Below are 18,940 nucleotides of genomic sequence, written 5' to 3' on the forward strand. Positions count from 1 at the left end.
CGCCAAGCTAGCTTCAGCGTTAGCCTGCTAACAGCCGCTGGAGTTATGGGATCCCGGCGGCAGCAGCAGCAGCTGGGGTCCCGTTGAGGCCGGCTAATTAGTCGGTGTCTCGATCAGCGACGACCTGTCAGGATGTCCCGGCACTTGGATACAGGAGACGTGGACGCGCGACGGCCTCTGCTCCCCGGAGATCAGCTGGATTCCAGCGTGCTGGACTCTGATGAAGGTAAACCCACCATCACAACATCAGTAGATCAGTGACTTTCATTCACATCCAAACAGATAGGTGCAACATTTTACAAAATAAAAGTTTTGCCAGCAAATATATACTACCATATACTCTTTTTTTTTAACATCATATCCTGAATAATAATTAACTTTTTGTGTTTGTTTTTACAAAAACAAAAATTATTTCAGATGCAGTGGTGGGACAGTAGTTTGCATCCATCATGATTGTTTTTCTCACATTAAAATGCTTTAGATTTAGGAGTGTAAGGATTATTCAATGAATTGATTTAACCAACCAGATCGATTCAAGTTAAGTTGGTAATTAAATCAAATTACCATACAAGATGAAAAAAAAAATCCTTTCAAAATAAAATAAATCAATTATATTGACATTGGAAAATAGCTTTTCGATTATGACATGGTGCGTTTATTTTACTGTAACGTAAAAATGATCAAGTGTCATCACAGCGAACAACACAGATGTGATGGCAGCAAAAAATGAAGTCATCATTCCAGTCCAAATTTGAATTCAGCAAAGTCATGTACATACAGTACATGCAAACAAAACAGTATTCTAATAATGTTTTGTTTGCATGATGTTGATGTGGAAAAACAACAGTGGGCTGAACTTTAGGGACCAAAAACATGAATGGATTTGACATTAATTCTTGTTTACTTATTTGTTTGTACACATATTTAAATGACACCTAATTTTAATGCAAGGAATCAGAAAAAAAACAGTCCCACTGGTTGAATCTTTGGCTGAAAGATGTCCTGGAGTGATTTTAGGTCAGTGAATCGGACCGTTCAAAATGAACTAATAGACTATGAATCACTTGTATTGGACTTGAAGGAATATATTGTCAACATCCTGTTGCAATACATGCAACAACTGAGAAGACTTTATGGTGAAGTGGTGAAATTCAGCACATTTTCAGTCGTTTTAGGTTCGCAAAAGACCACACAATGGCGTCTAAAATCATTTGGCTCAGAGAAAGTCAGAGTAAAAGGATTCTACCATTAGAGAAAAACTAGGCAACTAACTGCCCTGTTGGGTGGATACAGGCTGTCTGCCAGTGAAAAATGGGCAAATCTGTGCGCATGTGGATCACACGACATATCAAGGTTGTAGACCCCTTTGGTAGCCAGCAGAGCGCAAATGTTCAACACACGTTTTTTTTCTTTCTGCCATGCTGCGAGCACCAGCGTATAGTGAACACTTCAACGACATTCAAGGTTTAAGTAAGGGGAGAATAGATGAGCCTCAGGCACATTGTATGGATCCAGGACATCTTTAGCCAAAACGTCAACCTGTGTGACTCAGAGATGAATACCTGGTACTGAACAGAGCAGGTCAAGTTCTCCAGATTCCTGGTATTTCCTGCAAATAATCAAGTGTAAATGAAATATGATTACAAACAAACAAGTAAACAAGAATTAATGTCAAATCCATTCACATTTGCGCTTCATTAAGTTCAGCTCACTGTTGTTTTTCCACATAACAATAATTCAAAGGGAACTTTACACATTCTGTGTGGTCGCATGTCTTTGCTAAATTCAAAGTGTTTCCACACATTGGACTGGAATGATGAATTGATCATCTTTTGCTGTCATCACATGTGAGTTTTCTGCTGTGATGCAGTTATAGTAAAATGAACGTACCACGTCTCAATCCAAATGCTATTTTCCAACACCAATTATGAATTTATCTTATTTTGAAATGATTTTTTACAGATTACTTGATTTGATTACCAGCTTGCCTCAGACACATTGATCTGGTTGGATAACATGTAATTCATCTGTTAACCGTTACACCACTAATGTGCACTGTGCAAGGGGCCACTTAGAACTGTTGACGTCCTGGGTTCTCATAACGCGACCAGTTTAGAGCTGAATCATTGAAGCAGCTCACTTGTGTAAGCCTGGGTGAGGAGTTTGTGTTTAGCAAAAAATCCATGCAAATCCCATATCTGTGGGGTCTGAAGGGTCACAGCCACGAGTTGAAGTAACCGGGTCACGCAGAGTTACCTAAAGCGTCAGTCTGATCATTCATCTAATGTAAAAGTGTTTCCAGTGGGTTTTTAACTATGATTTTGCTGTTCTTAACCAAAATGTAAAAATTAATTAACCAGTAGTTCATTAGAAAGGCAGGACTGTTGGCCAAGTCCACCTGCTTCCCATCATCCCACTAGCTTATAGCCCCTCACACCCCAACCTAACATGTTAAAACCCCCAAAAGCAGTTTTGATTGGAATGGGTCTCTAAGTCACTTACTATACATGAATGCCGTCTTGGAAGCAATTGAATTGGAACACACTCAATTCTGAAAACGTAAGGTAATTTTTTTTAAAGAAAATTCTCCACAGTCGCAACCTGGAAGCAGAGCAAGGTTAGTTGCAGTTAGTTACATGGCATTCTGCATGTGTGCATGCAAGCTTTTTTTCTCTAAATAAATGTGTTTGTTTTCCTTCTTTTAAGGTGAAATCATTTTTGAGCGGAGCAGCCAACATGAAGGAGGTGGAAACACAGCCAGAAAACTGTCTTATGAAGAAGCAGTTGAAGGAGCAGGTAATCCAAAATTCATTTGTTCAGACTAACATTGGATTGTTCAAAAGTCACAGATCCAAGATTTTTTTTGTTTTTGTATAAGGCTGAGCTTTTTTTTTCCGTTGCTGCAGGCTTCGGTTTGTTTCACTGGCTGCTGCTGCTGGCGTGCGGTTGGGCCAACGCCAGCGACGCCGTGGAGATCTTGTGCGTTTCCTTTCTGTTGCCGACGGCGCGCTGCGACCTGCTGCTGAGCTCCGCCGACATGGGCCTGCTCACTGCCAGCATTTTCCTCGGTGGGTCCGTCAAACAGCCAATCGTCTTCAGCGATTCCAACCTTCTGGTTGAGGTCAAAGTGAAGGGAAAACCTCTTGGTTTCTGATCTGTTCAAACCCTGTTTGGTTTGCAGTAACCCCTTTTTTTCTTCTTCCTGCTGGTTTGTTGACTTAGTGTTTGTTGAGCAATAAATTCTGCTGAAACACACAAGGCCTTGTTTAACCTCTGCTCACTAACCAGCAAAGTCAAACTGAGAATCCTGCTTTTATGATCAAAGGGAAGTGAAAGAGTTGCTTTTTGTTGAAATGAGCAGTTTGTTCATTTCATTTTGTAAAATCACTAAAAATCTGATGTGTTCCCACTCCAATCCTCTTTTGATCTATTGTAAAAGCATTCCCAAGTTATGCAGTTTTTAGGCAAAGTAAAAAAAACTAAAAAAAAAACCTGTGTTGTTTTCTTGAACATAGTTTCCCCAGAGCGGCAGTACTTCATTAGTAATTCACCTCAGAGTTTTTGGAAAGACTGTTGGCACGGAGTAAACCTGCCCCCCCCTTCCCATCATCCATCTGTTTACATGTTTTTTCACCTGCTCACAGCTTCACACAACCTAATATTACTGGTGCGACAAAAATGGCGAGTGATATTAGAGCTTTCCAGCTGAGCGGTTTAGAAACAGATTCCAGCTCAGACGAGGAAAACCAAGACGAACACGGATCTGTTTGTCTGCAAGTGGATGCATCAGAATGGAGGGAAGCAGAGAGTTTGTAGGTCACAGCTACTACAAGCTTTTTCAAACAAAATGTTTTCGTCTGCTCCTGATTCTCAATGAGTTTAAGAAATACTCAAAAATGCAATTTTAAGCTTAATTTTCTTAATGTACTGTAAGTCCTCCATCATCAGAAAAATGCCACAAGAACATGTTAAAAACAGCATTTTTTATCAGTGTGTGTCTTGAAATCACAGGACTTGTCTGTTTCTGCTTGCAGGAATGATGGTGGGGGGTTACGTGTGGGGGTACCTGGCTGATCAGAGGGGCCGGTGTAAAGTTTTGGTTGTCTCCCTGACCGTAAACGGCGTGTTTGGATGCCTGGCCAGCTTCTCTCCTTGGTTCTGGCTCTTCCTGCTGCTGCGTTTTCTCAGCGGCGTTGGGTGAGAGCAAGTCCTTTGGATTTTTTTATTTATTTTTTCATTTTTCCAGATCACCGTTCATCTCCACAGTAGAGTTCGCTCACACGAACCACTTCAGCGGCTCAGCGAGATGCTGCCATGGCCTGAAGTCACTCTACTTTTCTTTTCTGTGGGCTGATTGTGCAGCTTTTGAACCTTCTGAGACTCTATGTGCAACAAACGAGGCCAATTTTTGTCTTTCTAAAGCAAATAAAATAAAATAACAGTACCCAAACTAAAGCCTGGATCTCTGGAAGTTCAATCACAGAACTATTGACTTATATGAGAACTGGACTGAGTGACTCCTCCCCCTCGCATTCCAAACAGGAAGTGCCTGCTGCTTCCAAGAAGCCAAAATCCCATTGACTTCTATAGAGAAGTAAACAGCTGTTAATCAGTCATTCTATTTGTCACAATACCCATTATTGCTCTGCTACCTTTTTAAAATGTTCTTGATAATCCCAATTTTTTATGATGCTATTTCTTTATTACAAGGTATTCAAGTTTTAAACTGGCCATTCGGATGCCTCAATTTAAGTATGCGGTCTGACATTTGAAGCCTTTGACAGATTTTGTGTATCCCATTTTCAAGTGTTAGGGGCGTGGCCTTCCAACAAGCTCCTTCCCGATTAGTGAGAGGTGTTGCCATAGATCGATTTGGACCAATTGCTGCTTACTGACGTGGTCTGGCTTCAACATGGCGGCGTCTATGTCGCGGAAAAATGGCGACTGAATTGACTTTGTTTGGTTGGAGCTGAAAGTAAAGCGTTTTCTGTGGGTGTGGTCACGTTCAGTCAGTCCACTTCTCCTAGACAGTCTGAACTCTCAGTCTGTTCCGTGTTATCACAACAGACAAGGAGACTGTAATAACTGTCCCTTTGCAGGGTTGGCGGGTCCATCCCTGTTATCTTCTCCTACTTCTCAGAGTTCATGCCCCGGCTGAGGAGGGGCGCCATGATAAGTGCTCTGGCCACCTTCTGGATGGCAGGAAACATCCTGGCTGCAGGTGAGAAAATGTGTGATGGAGGATTTCTTAAAACAACAAGAAGAAATAAACATTTATTTGTTCTCTTTTCTGGTTAAATGACTGCTTTAATGCAAAAGTCCAACCCCAGTTTCATTCAGTCTAAGTTTAGATTCTGTTGAGTGAAAACGTCTACACTTTTACATTTAGTATGTTGAGATTTAAGAAGCAAATGATTTGAACTAAACACATCTTTAAAGTCCTCCAATGTTGTGATTAGAAATCCAAAATACAGCACTGCAGACATATTTTAAATGTTTCTTTTATTTATCATGTTCATCAGGATTGCTGGTTATCTAATTTAAATAAAATTGGCATTATTTTAAATATGGAATCTAATTCTGCTGTTAAAAACTTCCAAAAATCTAGACTTTAAGAGGAAACATCTCGCAAATTTTATTTGATGAAAAAGATGGAATTATGGATTTCAATTATGGATTTGCTTGTGTGCCGCCACCGCCATGTTTTTGGGTTCACAGGTCTGGCCTGGATGGTGATCCCCAGAACCTGGGCTCACGTCTCTCTGGGAGCGCTGGACTTCCAGAGCTGGAGGCTGTTCGTGGTCCTGTGCTCCATTCCCAGCCTCTCTTCGGCGCTCATCTTCAAGCTGCTCATGCCAGAGAGCCCAAAGTTCCTCATGGAGGTGCTAAAGGAGCCAGCAGCAGCTTCTGTTCAGGAAATCAACTTTTATTCATGGCCTTGCTTTTTGTGTTTCATCTTTGGCAGGTCGGACAAGAAGCAGAAGCGATCCAGGTCTTCAGACTGATGTTTGACCTGAACAACCGTGGAAAGGGGAACATTTTCTCTGTAAGCAGCACGCCATGAAGAAATGCTGAAGCAAAAAAACAAACATATTTTTAATATATAGAGATAAAAATGCAGCAGAAATATTTTAACAAAGTAGCTGTTTTACATTCCCAGATAGTTCTTGATAAACACGTTGAAAGTGGAATCTGGAGAGGGTAAAACGCAGAAATGATTAAAGAAATGAGAGATGAAAACATTTAAGAAGCGAATGAAAGACTTTTACATCCTTGGAGTTTGATTTTTTTTTAACTCCTTAATGTAGTTTTTAGGCCAAGTCGGTTGTTCCTCGCGTATGAACCTGGACATGCAAGACACCTTTAAATTTCACTCTGCAAGGCTACTGACTACAGTACCCACAATGCACCAACAACGCCTCAAGGGGGGTGGCTTTGTAGTTTACCAAAATCCTACCATATCATGTTGACAGATTTTAGAGTGGAGAAAATCCATTAGAAATCAATAAGTACAGCCGAAACCATGAATAAGGCTGCTGGATTTTAAAGCAGATTTTCTATTTCTGAAACGATGAGTAACATAAGGTAAGGAAGGGTCTCTTAATTTACAAATTTCTGCCTGAGATGCACCAACAATGGTAAAACAAAATGTATGATATTTATTTTCTTTCACTGCTGACCTCACACTTCTTACTAAAGCATTTTTTGCATTAGAGATGATCCTATATAGTACCGGGTGTCTTTTATTTTGAAAGGAAATTATGTGAACGTCTGTCAAAAGTTATAAACAATTTCTTATTTTGAAAAAAAAAAAGTTATTTTCACTTCATGTTAATATTGTATTTCTTCCTCAAAAAAAAGCAACTGTTTATGTATATTAATCATAATAGTAAGAATAACATACAAACAAGTCAGTAGCTTCTTTTTCTAAAGGGTCAAGTCAGAGTTTGTATTAAGTAATAAATCGACTAAAATGACTATTTTTAACTGCTAAAGGTTACAGATCTTTGGTGTAGAAGAATCATTCATTCATTCATCGTCTTTTGTTTATTCCCTTTCGGGGTCACTGGGCTGCTGGAGCCTATCCTGACCACTTGTGGGCGAAGGCAGGGGACGCCCTGGACAGGTCGCCAGTCTGTCGCAGGGTGTAGAAGAATAGAATTAGAAAAAAAGTTTAGACAGCCAGAAGACATCAGAACATTAGTACTTATGTATGTTTAAAGAAATATTTCTAATCTATTTAAACACAGTAACAAAACAAAATGAGCTGTGACGAGAGATCAACCAGGAGATGAGTGTAAACTGTGATTTCTTTTACTCCTGTTGACATCTTCCTCCTCTTCTTGTTGCTTTGCTGTGAGTGCACTAAAGCTCATCCTGACCTGTTTTTAGGAGTTTAGTTTGCATGTAAGCAGGAACCAAAAGGGGGACCTGGAGGAAATCCGAACTCCCGCATCACCACGAGAAAATCTGATAAAAATGTTGAAGAAGGTGAATCATTTCTCAAATTGTTGCCAAATAAAGAAGTCAAGGTTTCTCTAAACATTTCTTTTTTAAATACATGATGATAAAACTGTGTATTTTAGTGTTTTTCCTTGTTTATTTCTCAGGGTTTGAGTCCCATTAAGAAGATTTTCAGTGGAGCTCTCAAAGGCAGGAGCAGCGCTCTGCTCATCGTCTTTTACTGCATCTCCTTTGGGTGAGATCTTCCAACCTAACACGATCCAAGTCTCTACATGCTCCACTGGTTTCTTCATGCCAGCAATAGGATTAAAAAAACAAACAAAGTTTCTCGTATCGATGTTTACGGCCAACATTTGTGGAAGAATTCCTCACACCTGGTCCTTTCAAATTAAAAGCGGCTCTGTTTTGTGTGTTGATGCGAAGGTATTACGGCCTGTGGATGTGGTTCCCTGAGCTTTTTGAGCGCGTGGAGGGGGGCGGCTCGCCGTGCGCCAACATTTCTCTGCCGTCTGCGCTCCACAACCAGAGCTGTTACCCAGTCAAGACCGCAGGTGGGTTTTCCACCAGCAGGACAGGAAATCAATCAAAGTGAAAATGTGACCTCTAAGTATTTTTCCCACACAGTTCTTGATCAAAGTAAAAGCTATCAGCTTGAGCAAAAAGTATTCATTCCTTCATGAATGAATGAATACGTTTTACTTTAACATACTTTATTTACTTTAGCAATACTTTAACAATGATTCATTCATGAATGAAGGAATACTCAGATCATCTTCTGACTTTGCAGATGTAATCAGAGAAATCGATCTGCAGTCTTCAGTCTTTGATTGAATTCAAAGTGCAGTAAGAAAAAAAGAAAGTCTTTATGATTTGTTCTAAGGAAACTATTTAATTTGGACAGTTAGTAGGTATATTTACAGAAGTGCTGTACTTAGGCTGGAATACATGTCAGTTTGGGGGTTTTGTACTTTATGTAAAGGCTGTGGTGCAGTGGGCGCTCCTCTGGACGTACATGGAGCTAGCTGCAAGTTTATTTACAGCCTACTTGGGTTAGAAAAGGTAGTAAAACATTCATCAGATCCCCACAGGATTTACCTCACTGTGGATGAAGTATTTAAGTAATAATGTATTATTTTGCAGCTTTCACTGGAAAAGGTATTAAACTTTCCATATATGTTGCTTTAACTCCTTTAAATTTATAACAATATCTGTTTTTTTATAATCGAAGAAAAATGGGTCTGGGTTCTTATGGGTTAACAATAGATTTATGCAAACCAACAAATAGATTATTTAAATCTGAATCCCAGGTAAATATATTTTACACTTGAATCCTCCAGACTGCAAAAAAAACAACAAACATCTTTAAATAACAAATAACTGGAGTATAATGTGCAGTTTTTCTTCTCGAAATCTTGACTGTTCCAAAGACCCACACTGTTTTTGGTGTTTCGAACCTGTTTTACCATTTTTCTGAGGATTGAGGGCAGATATAAAGAACATTAAGATCCAAATTGATGACAAAAATGCAAGTGTGAGGGATTGTAAGCTAGTGGGAGAGTCTAAACGGAAGGGGGAAGGGAAGTGGGGTTGGGTTTACGCCGCACCCACAGTCTTGTCTACAACTCAGAGGTGAATTTCACATTAACTTTTGCCGCTCTGCAGAAACTATGTCCTGGAAAACCACACAGGTTTATTAATTTTGGCCAATAACGGCATCACCATAAAATATCTCTGGAAACGCTTTTACAGCACATCAATAGATTTCAGAATTAGATTATTGTTTATTATCAAAAGCAACAAATGCAGGATTTTCATCTGAATCTCAGGAAAAATATGTTTTTAAATTCAAGTCCTTTAGGAAATATATTTTGAAACACAAAACTCTGGTACAATCTGCCTACTTTCTGATCAAAATAAATGTTTTAAAAATAAGTTGTGAAGCAGCTAACAAGGAAACATTTAATTTCTCTTCAGTTTTTGACTCTTTAAAACAATCAAAGTTGTTCTTCTAAATACATTTAACAGTAATAAATAAATAGAACATCTTCTATAACAGCTCCAAGTGCTGCAACTCATTTTAGTGTCCAGCAGATCATCATTTTTACTGGTAGCATCCTCACTCTTTGTGTGTTTATTTATTTTTTTATTTATTTATTTTATTTTACCAGGAAATTCCATTGAGACTGCATCTCTTTTTCAAGGAAGACCTGGCCAAAAGGCATCAAAACAAAATAAATACAGTTAAAAAACAACTAAAATAAAATACATTACAAAATACAGATGCAATTAAAATTGAAATGAACAGTAGGGCAAGGATTAATTAAAAAGTGGTACAGATAGGTCAAGGGTGACATGTGCATGTTTCTTTTAAAAGCTCAGAAAGTTTTGATTTAAAACAATTCAATGGAATAAGGTCACTTAAATGCAGAGAGTTTTGAATATTATTCCAGGAAAGCGGAGCAGCAATGGAAAAGGCTGTTTTTCCTAGTTCACTGAGGAATCTAGGGACATAAAGAAGCAATTTGAGTGAGGAACGAGAGTTATATATGTTGTTAACAGGAGAAAGAAGATGGCACAGATATTGAGGTAGTTTGCCGAGAATGGCCTTATAGGTGAATATTAGCAGTGTTTCTGTCGCCTGACTTTGAGTGAAGACCAAGAGAGCAGAGAATAGTTCACAATGGTGGGTTCTGTATGCAGAGTTTGTGATAAAACGCAAGGCACTGTGATAAACTGTGTCCAGACTACGGAGAGTTGACGAGGCAGCATTCATGTACAGAATGTCCCCGTAATCCATGTGTGTGTGTGTGTTCTCTCTTGACCGGCCAGTGTACATGGAGGGCTTCATCGTCGCCGCCTCTAACCTGCCGGGGAACATCTTCACTATTCTGGTGATGGACAGCACTGGAGGAAAGGCGCTGCTGTGTGAGTGGATTCATCCTGAGGGGGATTTTGGCTGTTTGCAGCTGATTGATCAGCTAATCGGTGCTCCCTCCTTTGTTGTGTCCTGACCAGCTGGCAGCCTGATGGTCTCCAGTTTGAGCGTCTTCCTCATCTATGTGGTTCAGACCAAAACTCAGAGTCTGGCTCTGTCCTGCGTCTTCAGTGGAGTTTCTGTGATCGCCTGGAACGCTCTGGATGTGGTGGGAACCGAGCTGTACCCCACCCAGCTACGGTAAAGGCGCCGCGGCATTGATCTGTGGCAGTGACATACTTGCTCTGTGGGCATAAAGGAACTTCGTTTCCCCTCTTTCAGCTCCTCTGCGCTCGGGTTCTTCACTGGCGTGGGCCGCGTGGCAGCCATCATGGGGAACATCATCTTCGGGAAGCTGGTGGACACGAACTGCGCCGTCCCCATCCTACTGGTGTCGGCTCTGCTGCTGACGGGAGGACTCGTCAGTCTGCTGCTCCCTCAGACCAAACAGACGGAGCTCACCTGAACCTCATCCCTCTGTGCCTTTTCCAACCCTTAGAATAGAAAAATGGCCAAATCTGCCTTCCAAGAAGGATTCTTCTGGTGAGCAAATACGTGCCTTTAGGTGAAAATGTCGTTTTATCCTCACTTTGTGATGGTGTCCATTTTAGTTACACACAAAAACCTGTGAAGAGTTCTGCAGAGGCTGCAGCCACAACTGTCTTCAAGAAAAAAAAAAACACATTCCACATCTTTTCTTTGTGTTTCATTGATGAATTTAGCATCTTTAAGGTCAGTGATCTGCCCCCGTAAGACATCCAGTTCCTCCAGGGTCACTTAAGGAACCAAATGTTTACTCCTTTAAAGCCAAAAAAGGACTTGATCACTTGCTCTTACTTCGCACTAAAAGCTTTCCAGTCCGTGGAAAACCAAAGGTTGTGTCTCTGCTGCCATTCTTTGTGAGGCCTTCATGCTGATGAGCCACATTTTCAGAGCCGTTTTTGTTCTGGTCGATTTATTTCAATAAACACTTGTTATTATTTTATTTTGTACATTTTTTAAACCACACAAGTAAACATTCCTGCAAACCAAACCTGGAAGGTAACCCTTGTGCTATCCTAGGCACTTCAACATTGGGAGTTGGGTCATCTGGACCCACTAGACAGTGCTCTGAACCTTTTTTCTTCAATGATTTGTGATCTTCACTGGTGTCCATGGATTACATGAAATCTTTCCACCTTTATCCACCTTTGTCATGGTAGGGAGAACACGTCAAAGTAAGGGTGGGGTCATCTAAGATAGCACAAGGGTTTTAATAAAAGTGACAGAATTTAACTGTCTTCCTTGTTCATTATCCTCTGGTTTATTTGTCAACTTGAAAGCTTTCATTTGAATTTTCTTAGAATTTCAAATGAAATGATTTAAGCAACATGCTAACAGTTTTGGCAAATGTATATATTCTTCCATGTTTTACTGCTAATTTATTATTAAACCCTTGTTTTTGCATTATGGTAGCTCAATTAGCTAATTTGGCATCTACCAAGGCTTTTTAATCATATATTTTATATTAGCTAATGCATATAAATATATTAATATATGTATTAGCTATAACTTTAGCAATATGTTAGCAAGTATTGACCCAAGTGTAGCATTCCTTCATTTTTATGCTGATTTGGTGTTTAGGAAATACATTAAGAATGTTTGCTGTTTTGGCTTATTTATACGTTCTGCCATTTATGAATGCCAATTTTTTTAATTTGTTGGGCGTTGTATTTGCGTTTTGCTAGCGCGTTTAGCTTTCAGATGTGTCTGCAGTTATAATATTTTTAGTCATTCTCTTCCTCCAAATTGAATTTATTTTAACCAGCCATCAGAATTTATATTTAAACAGCTCTATAAATACACTGAAATGCATTCTTGAATACTTTTTTGAAAGAGTAAAACTATGTTTTGATAAGAAATTAAAAAAATAAAATAATTTCCACATAGTTTATTTCCCTCATGACCCTTATTTAAAGTTTACTTTAGAAAAAACAACCAAAACTCTTTTAAAAAGTCAATCTAAAGCTACTTTTGTGCTCTTCTACTGAAATGCATCTTAATAACATTTTTTAATGTTGTCCCTGAGTAACACCTCAACCTCAAATACATTTTTGGTCAAACTTTCAGGGTTTTTCTTTTTTTTTCTTTTGATGGTTCTGGAGGATGTAAGAAAATAGAAAACCCCTTTTTTTATCTTTGTAGTTTTTATTCGTACAATAAATAAAGTTGTCAAACCTCAGGGTTACATTTCAATCACACACAGAGTGATACTCTTAATATTTGAAAGCCACAACACACCCACAGAAAAACCAAAATAAAACCCAAATCTTAGCAGACGTGATTGTAGCTTTGGAAGGTGTTGCTTTTCTAGGAAGCGTGCGCCTTTTTAATGGTTCCCCCCTGAAACTGACTGCTACATGTTCCAACGATTGATGAGTCAAAGCGGTCAACAAAGAACGTCAGAGTTGAATGATTTGCTGGAAAATGAATGATAAAATTGTAGAACATTTCATTTTATAACCATTTCAGGAGCTAAAGTGTAACGATCCACTTACAGGTGGGACTACAGCGGACAGGTTTTACCGCTTCTGTTTAGGGTGAAGCGTAAAGCTGCAAAAAATAACTTTTTCCATTCCTTCTGAAGAGGACAGCGGCTGCTGACACACCTTCATGTTGGACTCCACAGTGAAACATCTGCAGGCGCTTGCTCTCTTTTCCTGCAGAACTTTGTTGTTTTGCACAGAAGCTTTTCACAACATAAGAGGTATTTGAGTTTGGATAGAAATACTGACGACTGAACAGCAGACGAGGCCGTCGGTTCTGACTCGATCCTTCTTGATTCAGTAGAGGAGCAGCTGAGTTATGAAGCACGTTATGTCAAACTGCTGTTTTTAGGAGGATTTCTCTCTATGAAAGATATGCATCAGGGAGACAAATATAGTCTGCTTTCCTCAAAGGAAAGTGTCGGCCCTGCAAAGATGCAGATTAGGGATTATTTTTGGAAATGCTACGGCGGTGACTCGTGAACGGGAGGCGGAGCTTCCTGTCACTGAGTCAGGGCCAGGAGGATGTCCTTCACCAGCATGGTGCCGATCACCATCTTCTCGCAGTTGACCGTCAGCTGAGCGGCGCCTTGGTCTTTGGTTGCCACGGTGACCAGCACCAAGCTGCTGCTCGTCACCGTCCTGCCTGCAAACCTGTAGACAGGGTATTTAGGAGGAGGAGGAGGAGTACTGAGGTCAAAGCAGTAAAGGTCAGAAGATGAAGCCACAGAATAAGAAGAATAAATGCAGATTAAACATTATGAACAATATAGTCAGACAAAAATAAACTATTTTGGTGTTTAATTTTGTATAAATTAACCATCCAGCATTTAAGATCTAGTGTCAAAGGAGCACAGTTGGAGCAAAACTTCCTGACTCGAAAGATGGAAATTATTCTGCATTGTAACTACAATTCCTAAAAAATCTGCATCAAAGGTCGGCTCAAACACTCACCTGCATTCTTTGTCGGAGCCGCAGGGCACTCTGCTGAGGTTGGCGGCGGTGGTGACCTTCTGCACGATGGCGTGCTCGTTCCGACACTTCACATCCAGTATTAGCTTCTCTGTGATCTCGTTCATGCCCATCAGCTGACCTGCAGAGAGGGGAGCGAGGCTCAGTCACCAGGATGTTCTCTGTCGTTTTCTTTTCCTTTTTTTTTATTTTACCCCTAGAATTGATCAGCGTGGAGAGGATAGCGGCGTTCTTCAGAGAGAGCAGCAAACTGCAGAACAGTGCTCTGTTACAGTCCTCCCCTCCACCCACACGGCACAAAACTCAGCAAAAGCAGCTTTACTTTCCCAAACATTTGAGGGGATTTGACGTCCAAACTGGCAACGTAAAACTGAACAGCCTCCACTGAAGACCGCTTCTAGGAGGTCCAATAATAGAGTTCAAACTGACCCAATTTAAACCAATTCAAATAAATTCATTCACATTTCATTTAAAACTGTATTTTTTTATAGCTGGACGCAAGAGTAATTGATTTAAATACATCATCATGGTTCTAGGTAAAATTTTAAGAACTCGGCTATAAATCTGAGGTATTGCAGACAGTTTAAGAGAATGTTGGAACATTTATTTGCAAATTTGATTATTTTTCTAATTGGAATTTCTCTGTTCGTTTAATAAAACAAAACCTGTATTTGTTTATCCAGTAGCCAAACGTAAAAGTAGAGAAGTATAGAAGTATTTTCAATAATTACTGTTAAAATCTAATATAAAAATCTAATGATGGAAGCAAATATTTGTTCTTTCTCTGAAGAGATCACATCAGAGTTCTGCTTGTGCTTACAATTTCTCTTATAATAAATATTTTATTTCTTTTTACTTAAATATAACTGTTCAATAAAAATTTTTGTTTATTTATTATGTTTAATATATATATTTTAAATTATTTATCCTTGTTCATCGCATTATTTAACTTGTGCTGTGGTAAATATAATATATCTTCTAAAAATAAAAGCAATGTTCAAAGGCATGAGAGGCTTTTTTAGAAGCTGCTCAGCCTGCTATTTATCTAAGCTACATGGATTCAGATGCTTTCAATAAATCATTTACATCCACATATATTTTTCCCAAATTGTTTCATGTTTTATGGCTATTATAGATTTCATTCCTAAAATTTCAGGACAAAAATTAGATGTCCAAAAACTAGCAATTTACAATTATAATAATGAAAAATAACTTTAATAGTTTTGAGTTACATTTAGTATGTAAGTATGTGACAATACTGCTATAAAATCGCTAAACTTTTAAAAATACATTATATCAATAATCCTTAAAAAGTCAGCATGAATCCTGCCATCTTTCTCAAGGCAGTAGACAAAATAGAAGCACCGCCTTTTACAGACACTAGGTGGCAGCAAAGAAATGATGGAACTTTGTTTTATTAGAGTAGAAGATGAAATCCACTGATCCATTCATCCTCATGTGATCATCAGCACGCCGTTTCATATATTTACTATGGAAGGGTCTTAGATAAGCTAAAACTTGTGGACTAAAAGCTTTTTTTTAGTGGAATACCATCTAATCATAGTTATTCAAGGAACCCATTTTATCTAAAATATGCATGATATCAAATTTGCGGCAAACTTCAACATTTATTATAATTGTTTTCCCCACAGCAGCCTGTCTGAAAGAGATCTGGGAAAAAATAAAAGGGCAACAGCAAATAACAAAACAAAAAGTAAGAATCTGAACCTAAGTTTTTTTTAAATGGCGAGGTAAAAATGCATTTCTATACATTTTTACAAGCTAAATCCATTCTTCTTAGATCAGATCTGGATCAAGAAATTGAAATATTCTTGGCGCCCTACAGAGGCTGTGCTCATTGGTGGATTCCCCGTGACACACGGCGGACAGTGAAGTGGGTTCAGGGGACGAACGGTGAGTCCTGCTGCAGCAGTGGGCGGGGCTGTCTGCAGCTGGAAAAGCAGGTCGCTAATGAAAGCAGGACGCCGAGGAGGTGGAGGCAAATGAGCGGTGGGGGCTGGGGGGTCAGGGTGAGGCTGTGAAGCAGGGGTGATGTTGTCAAAGCCGACTTACCTACAATCTGTGAAAGCTTCTCTACAGAGAACAGTAGGAAAGAGGCAGGGATGGGAGACAGTCAGCATGTGAAGGTCACAAGATCAGAGATGGAAAAGGACAGCAGAAACATGATGGGAAGCTGCAGATGCTCTAACCCGCTCTATCGAACATCAGTAGGTCATTTTTTGATTAATTTCTTTGTATTTATTTAAATTTGTCCTGTCCAGCAAACAGATGAGAGCTGAGGCCTCTTGTGTCGAACAGATGTTACAATAGACGACTGAATCTTCTGACACACGAGGTGTTTATTTGGATAAACCCCTGATAGAAATCAGTTAGAAATAAACTTTTTTTTAAAGAATAAAAACACATTTTTCTTCCTCACCTTGCTCTTTTTTGAACTCGTTTTCCGTCATGAAGAAAGGCCTCATCAGCTCCCCAACAGGCGGCTGTATCGACACAAAGAACTTCCTGGTGTGAGTGCTGCAAAACAAGATTTAAAGGGGGAAAAAAAAGACATTTCAGCTTTACTATATATTCCTTCGTTTGACTTAATAGTTAAACTGCAAATAGTGACTGTATTGACTCCAAATATAACCTACCTAACACAGCGGACCGCTCCAGCTAAAACTCGTTTTTGCTTAAAGCGATGACGGAGAGGCTTAAAGGGTTTGAAGGAATTTGCGACAAAACAGGGAGAGAGGAAGAATGATCTACTGGATGTGTTTCCCATTCGTCGTTAAACATGAAATGATTTTTTGCGTGGTCTATATTTTAGGATGAGGCTTTATCTTTATGAACTGCAACCTCTTTCATTTTTTTTTTTCATCTTCTTCCGTTTATTCCCTTTCGGGGTCACGGGGCTGCCTGAGCCTATCCTGACCACTTGTGGGCGAAGGCAGGGGACGCCCTGGACAGGTCGCCAGTCTGTCGTAGGGTAGAGTGTCCACAATCACGCACTCACATTCCCACCTAGGGACAATTTAGATTAACCAATTAACCTATTAAGCATGTTTTTGGACGGTGGGAGGAAGCTGGACTCCCTGGAGAAAACCCACACATGCACGGTGAGAACATGTAAACTCCACACAGAAAGATCCCCCATTGGTGTTCTGGGCTTCTTGCTGTGAGGCAGGGAGCGTTAACCACTGTGCCACCGTGCAGCCAACTGCAACCAAAAATGTAGAGAGTGTAGTTCACCACATGTAGGTGACTACCCATCCTTCCATCTTCCAAACCCACTGAATTCCTTTTAGGGGTTCCAGGTTGCTGGAGCCTATCCCGGCGGGATACACCCTGGACAGGTATGTTAAAGGGCCACACTCTCACACACACACATGTACACCTACGGGCAATACAAATGAACCTATGAAGCATGTTCTTGAACTGTGAGAGCAAACCAGAGACAAGCCACACATGCATGAGGAAAACATGCAAACTGCAGGATTCAAACCACTGATGTGAGGCCAGAGTGCTAACCACTACACCACCGTTCATCCCTTGGTGACCTTTACATGAGTGTTTTTGATTTATTATAGAATCATGATTCTGTGCCACATTCAAAGGGTTAAAGTGAATTAACGTCAATTTTTATGGTGTTTTTTGACGAATCGTCTTCTCCATGTCTGTTCCACGCTCCGTTTTACGTCTGCTTTTTGGGGTCTCACCACAGCTGGAAGTTTGCAGTTTGTGTCGAGTCACAAAAATCGATGCCCATCACCGCCGTGGCCGTCTCGCCAGCTGGCAGCAACTCTGTCAACAAAGAAACACACAAAACAAGTAAAGATGTGACATAAAAGTTAAGACATAGAAGTATTTTCATAACACGGAGAAATAAACGCTGAAATTCATCTCATATGTTTCCAGCATTTGATCTTCAGCACATCCCACGCACCGATCTCTGGGAACTCTTTGACCCTCATCCCCGACTGAAGCTTCACGTCCTCCATGTGCAGGCTCTTGGTGTCGGAGGTGGAGTTGTTGGTGAAGTGCACCTGCACCGCCACCATGTTGGCGTCGGTGATGAAGGGCTGCCGGCTGAAGCAGTACTCCACCGACAGGCCCTCCCCCGTGATGCGGTGCAGCAGCTCGTAGCTCTTGAGCGCGCTGGACGGGGCGATGGTCTGCAGGAAAATAGACCCGGCGAGTCAGACGTCTGCTTTTTTATTTTGGAATCTTGGAATGTGCGACTGAAGCGCGTACGGCCGGCATGAGAGCAGAGTCAGACAGGGACAGCCCCTCCAGGTCGGTCACCAGGCTGTTGGACAGGAAGGAGTTGACGGGGGTGACTTGAGGAGATGGAGCCGGTTCAACTGAGGGGACAGAAACCAGCCCAGATGATCACAAGTCTTCTGTTGCAAGTAAGTGGGAAGAGTTTGCATTAAGTTCAAGTCTGAAGTCTTTGGAGAAAAAGTCTTCAAACGTAAGAGTTAAAATGAACATTGTCACCAGATTTGTAGTGACGAAATAACAGGAAGTTGGTATTTCTTTATTTCAAAGCATCATAGGGGGAACTTTTATGTTTTAGAGTTGACACTTTGGCTGGTGCTAAAAAAAAAAAGCTAGTTTTAAGTCTCCATTGAACTTTCTACTTTTTCTTTAGACTTACAGTCGTCCAGATCAAGCAAAGACATTTCTTTCTTCTCCTTCTTGTTGTCCTTCTTGGTCGCTTTGAAAGCAGGTTTGGATGGAGCCCCCTGAAGGAGATCCAATCAACACTCACAAACTGGACGGCCTCCACGTCATCACTGAGAAGGAACCTCCACCTCCACTCACTACCTTTTTCTTCTTCTTCAGCTCCGGCTCAGAGTCTTCAGAGTCTTCCGACTCGGACTCGCTGCTCTCAGACTCGCTTTCCGACTCGGATTCTGACTCCGAGTCGCTCTTGCTCTGTTTGCTCTTCCTCTCGGGCTTCCTGACTTCTTCCTCGCTGCTCTGTTCGCTGGAAATG

General features: G+C 40.4%; 2 protein-coding genes across 7 annotated transcripts in view; one reads left to right on the top strand and one right to left on the bottom strand.

Annotated features, from left to right (window-relative positions):
- The first annotated feature begins 1 nt into the window (after window position 1).
- On the top strand, window positions 2-11,729 carry LOC101173142 (synaptic vesicle glycoprotein 2C). Its single transcript, XM_004069485.4, has 13 exons — window positions 2-226; window positions 2,707-2,796; window positions 2,907-3,068; window positions 4,035-4,197; window positions 5,100-5,221; window positions 5,719-5,882; window positions 5,966-6,046; window positions 7,393-7,491; window positions 7,611-7,699; window positions 7,888-8,015; window positions 10,294-10,389; window positions 10,480-10,639; window positions 10,721-11,729. Exons 1-13 carry the CDS (start codon window positions 133-135, stop codon window positions 10,902-10,904), a joined length of 1,632 nt encoding a protein of 543 aa, XP_004069533.1. The 5' UTR covers window positions 2-132; the 3' UTR covers window positions 10,905-11,729.
- An 875-nt stretch (window positions 11,730-12,604) lies between these two features.
- Window positions 12,605-18,940, bottom strand: part of ap3b2 (adaptor related protein complex 3 beta 2 subunit) — a 49,929-nt gene continuing 43,593 nt past the window's right edge. For all 6 annotated transcript variants that reach the window (XM_023955643.1, XM_023955642.1, XM_023955640.1 and 3 more), the window contains 8 exons: window positions 18,769-18,931; window positions 18,599-18,686; window positions 18,193-18,302; window positions 17,885-18,113; window positions 17,658-17,742; window positions 16,376-16,473; window positions 13,918-14,056; window positions 12,605-13,617 (listed from right to left, as the gene is read on the bottom strand). In XM_023955643.1, the coding sequence (XP_023811411.1) occupies window positions 13,467-13,617; window positions 13,918-14,056; window positions 16,376-16,473; window positions 17,658-17,742; window positions 17,885-18,113; window positions 18,193-18,302; window positions 18,599-18,686; window positions 18,769-18,931 (1,063 nt within the window). In that variant the 3' untranslated portion in view covers window positions 12,605-13,466. The remainder of the gene's footprint in view (window positions 13,618-13,917; window positions 14,057-16,375; window positions 16,474-17,657; window positions 17,743-17,884; window positions 18,114-18,192; window positions 18,303-18,598; window positions 18,687-18,768; window positions 18,932-18,940) is intronic.

This window comes from Oryzias latipes, chromosome 6 (genome assembly GCF_002234675.1).
Source record: "Oryzias latipes chromosome 6, ASM223467v1".
NCBI classification, from domain to species: domain Eukaryota; kingdom Metazoa; phylum Chordata; class Actinopteri; order Beloniformes; family Adrianichthyidae; genus Oryzias; species Oryzias latipes.

What these genes read in the sequence shown, in the direction of transcription:
- LOC101173142 (XM_004069485.4), top strand. Translation starts at nt 133, where the DNA reads ATGTCCCGGCACTTGGATACAGGAGACGTGGACGCGCGACGGCCTCTG. An exon ending in AGAAGCAGTTGAAGGAGCAG is followed by an intron (nt 2,797 to 2,906) that starts GTAATCCAAAAT and finishes CCGTTGCTGCAG; the next exon opens with GCTTCGGTTTGTTTCACTGG. An exon ending in CGTTTTCTCAGCGGCGTTGG is followed by an intron (nt 4,198 to 5,099) that starts GTGAGAGCAAGT and finishes GTCCCTTTGCAG; the next exon opens with GGTTGGCGGGTCCATCCCTG.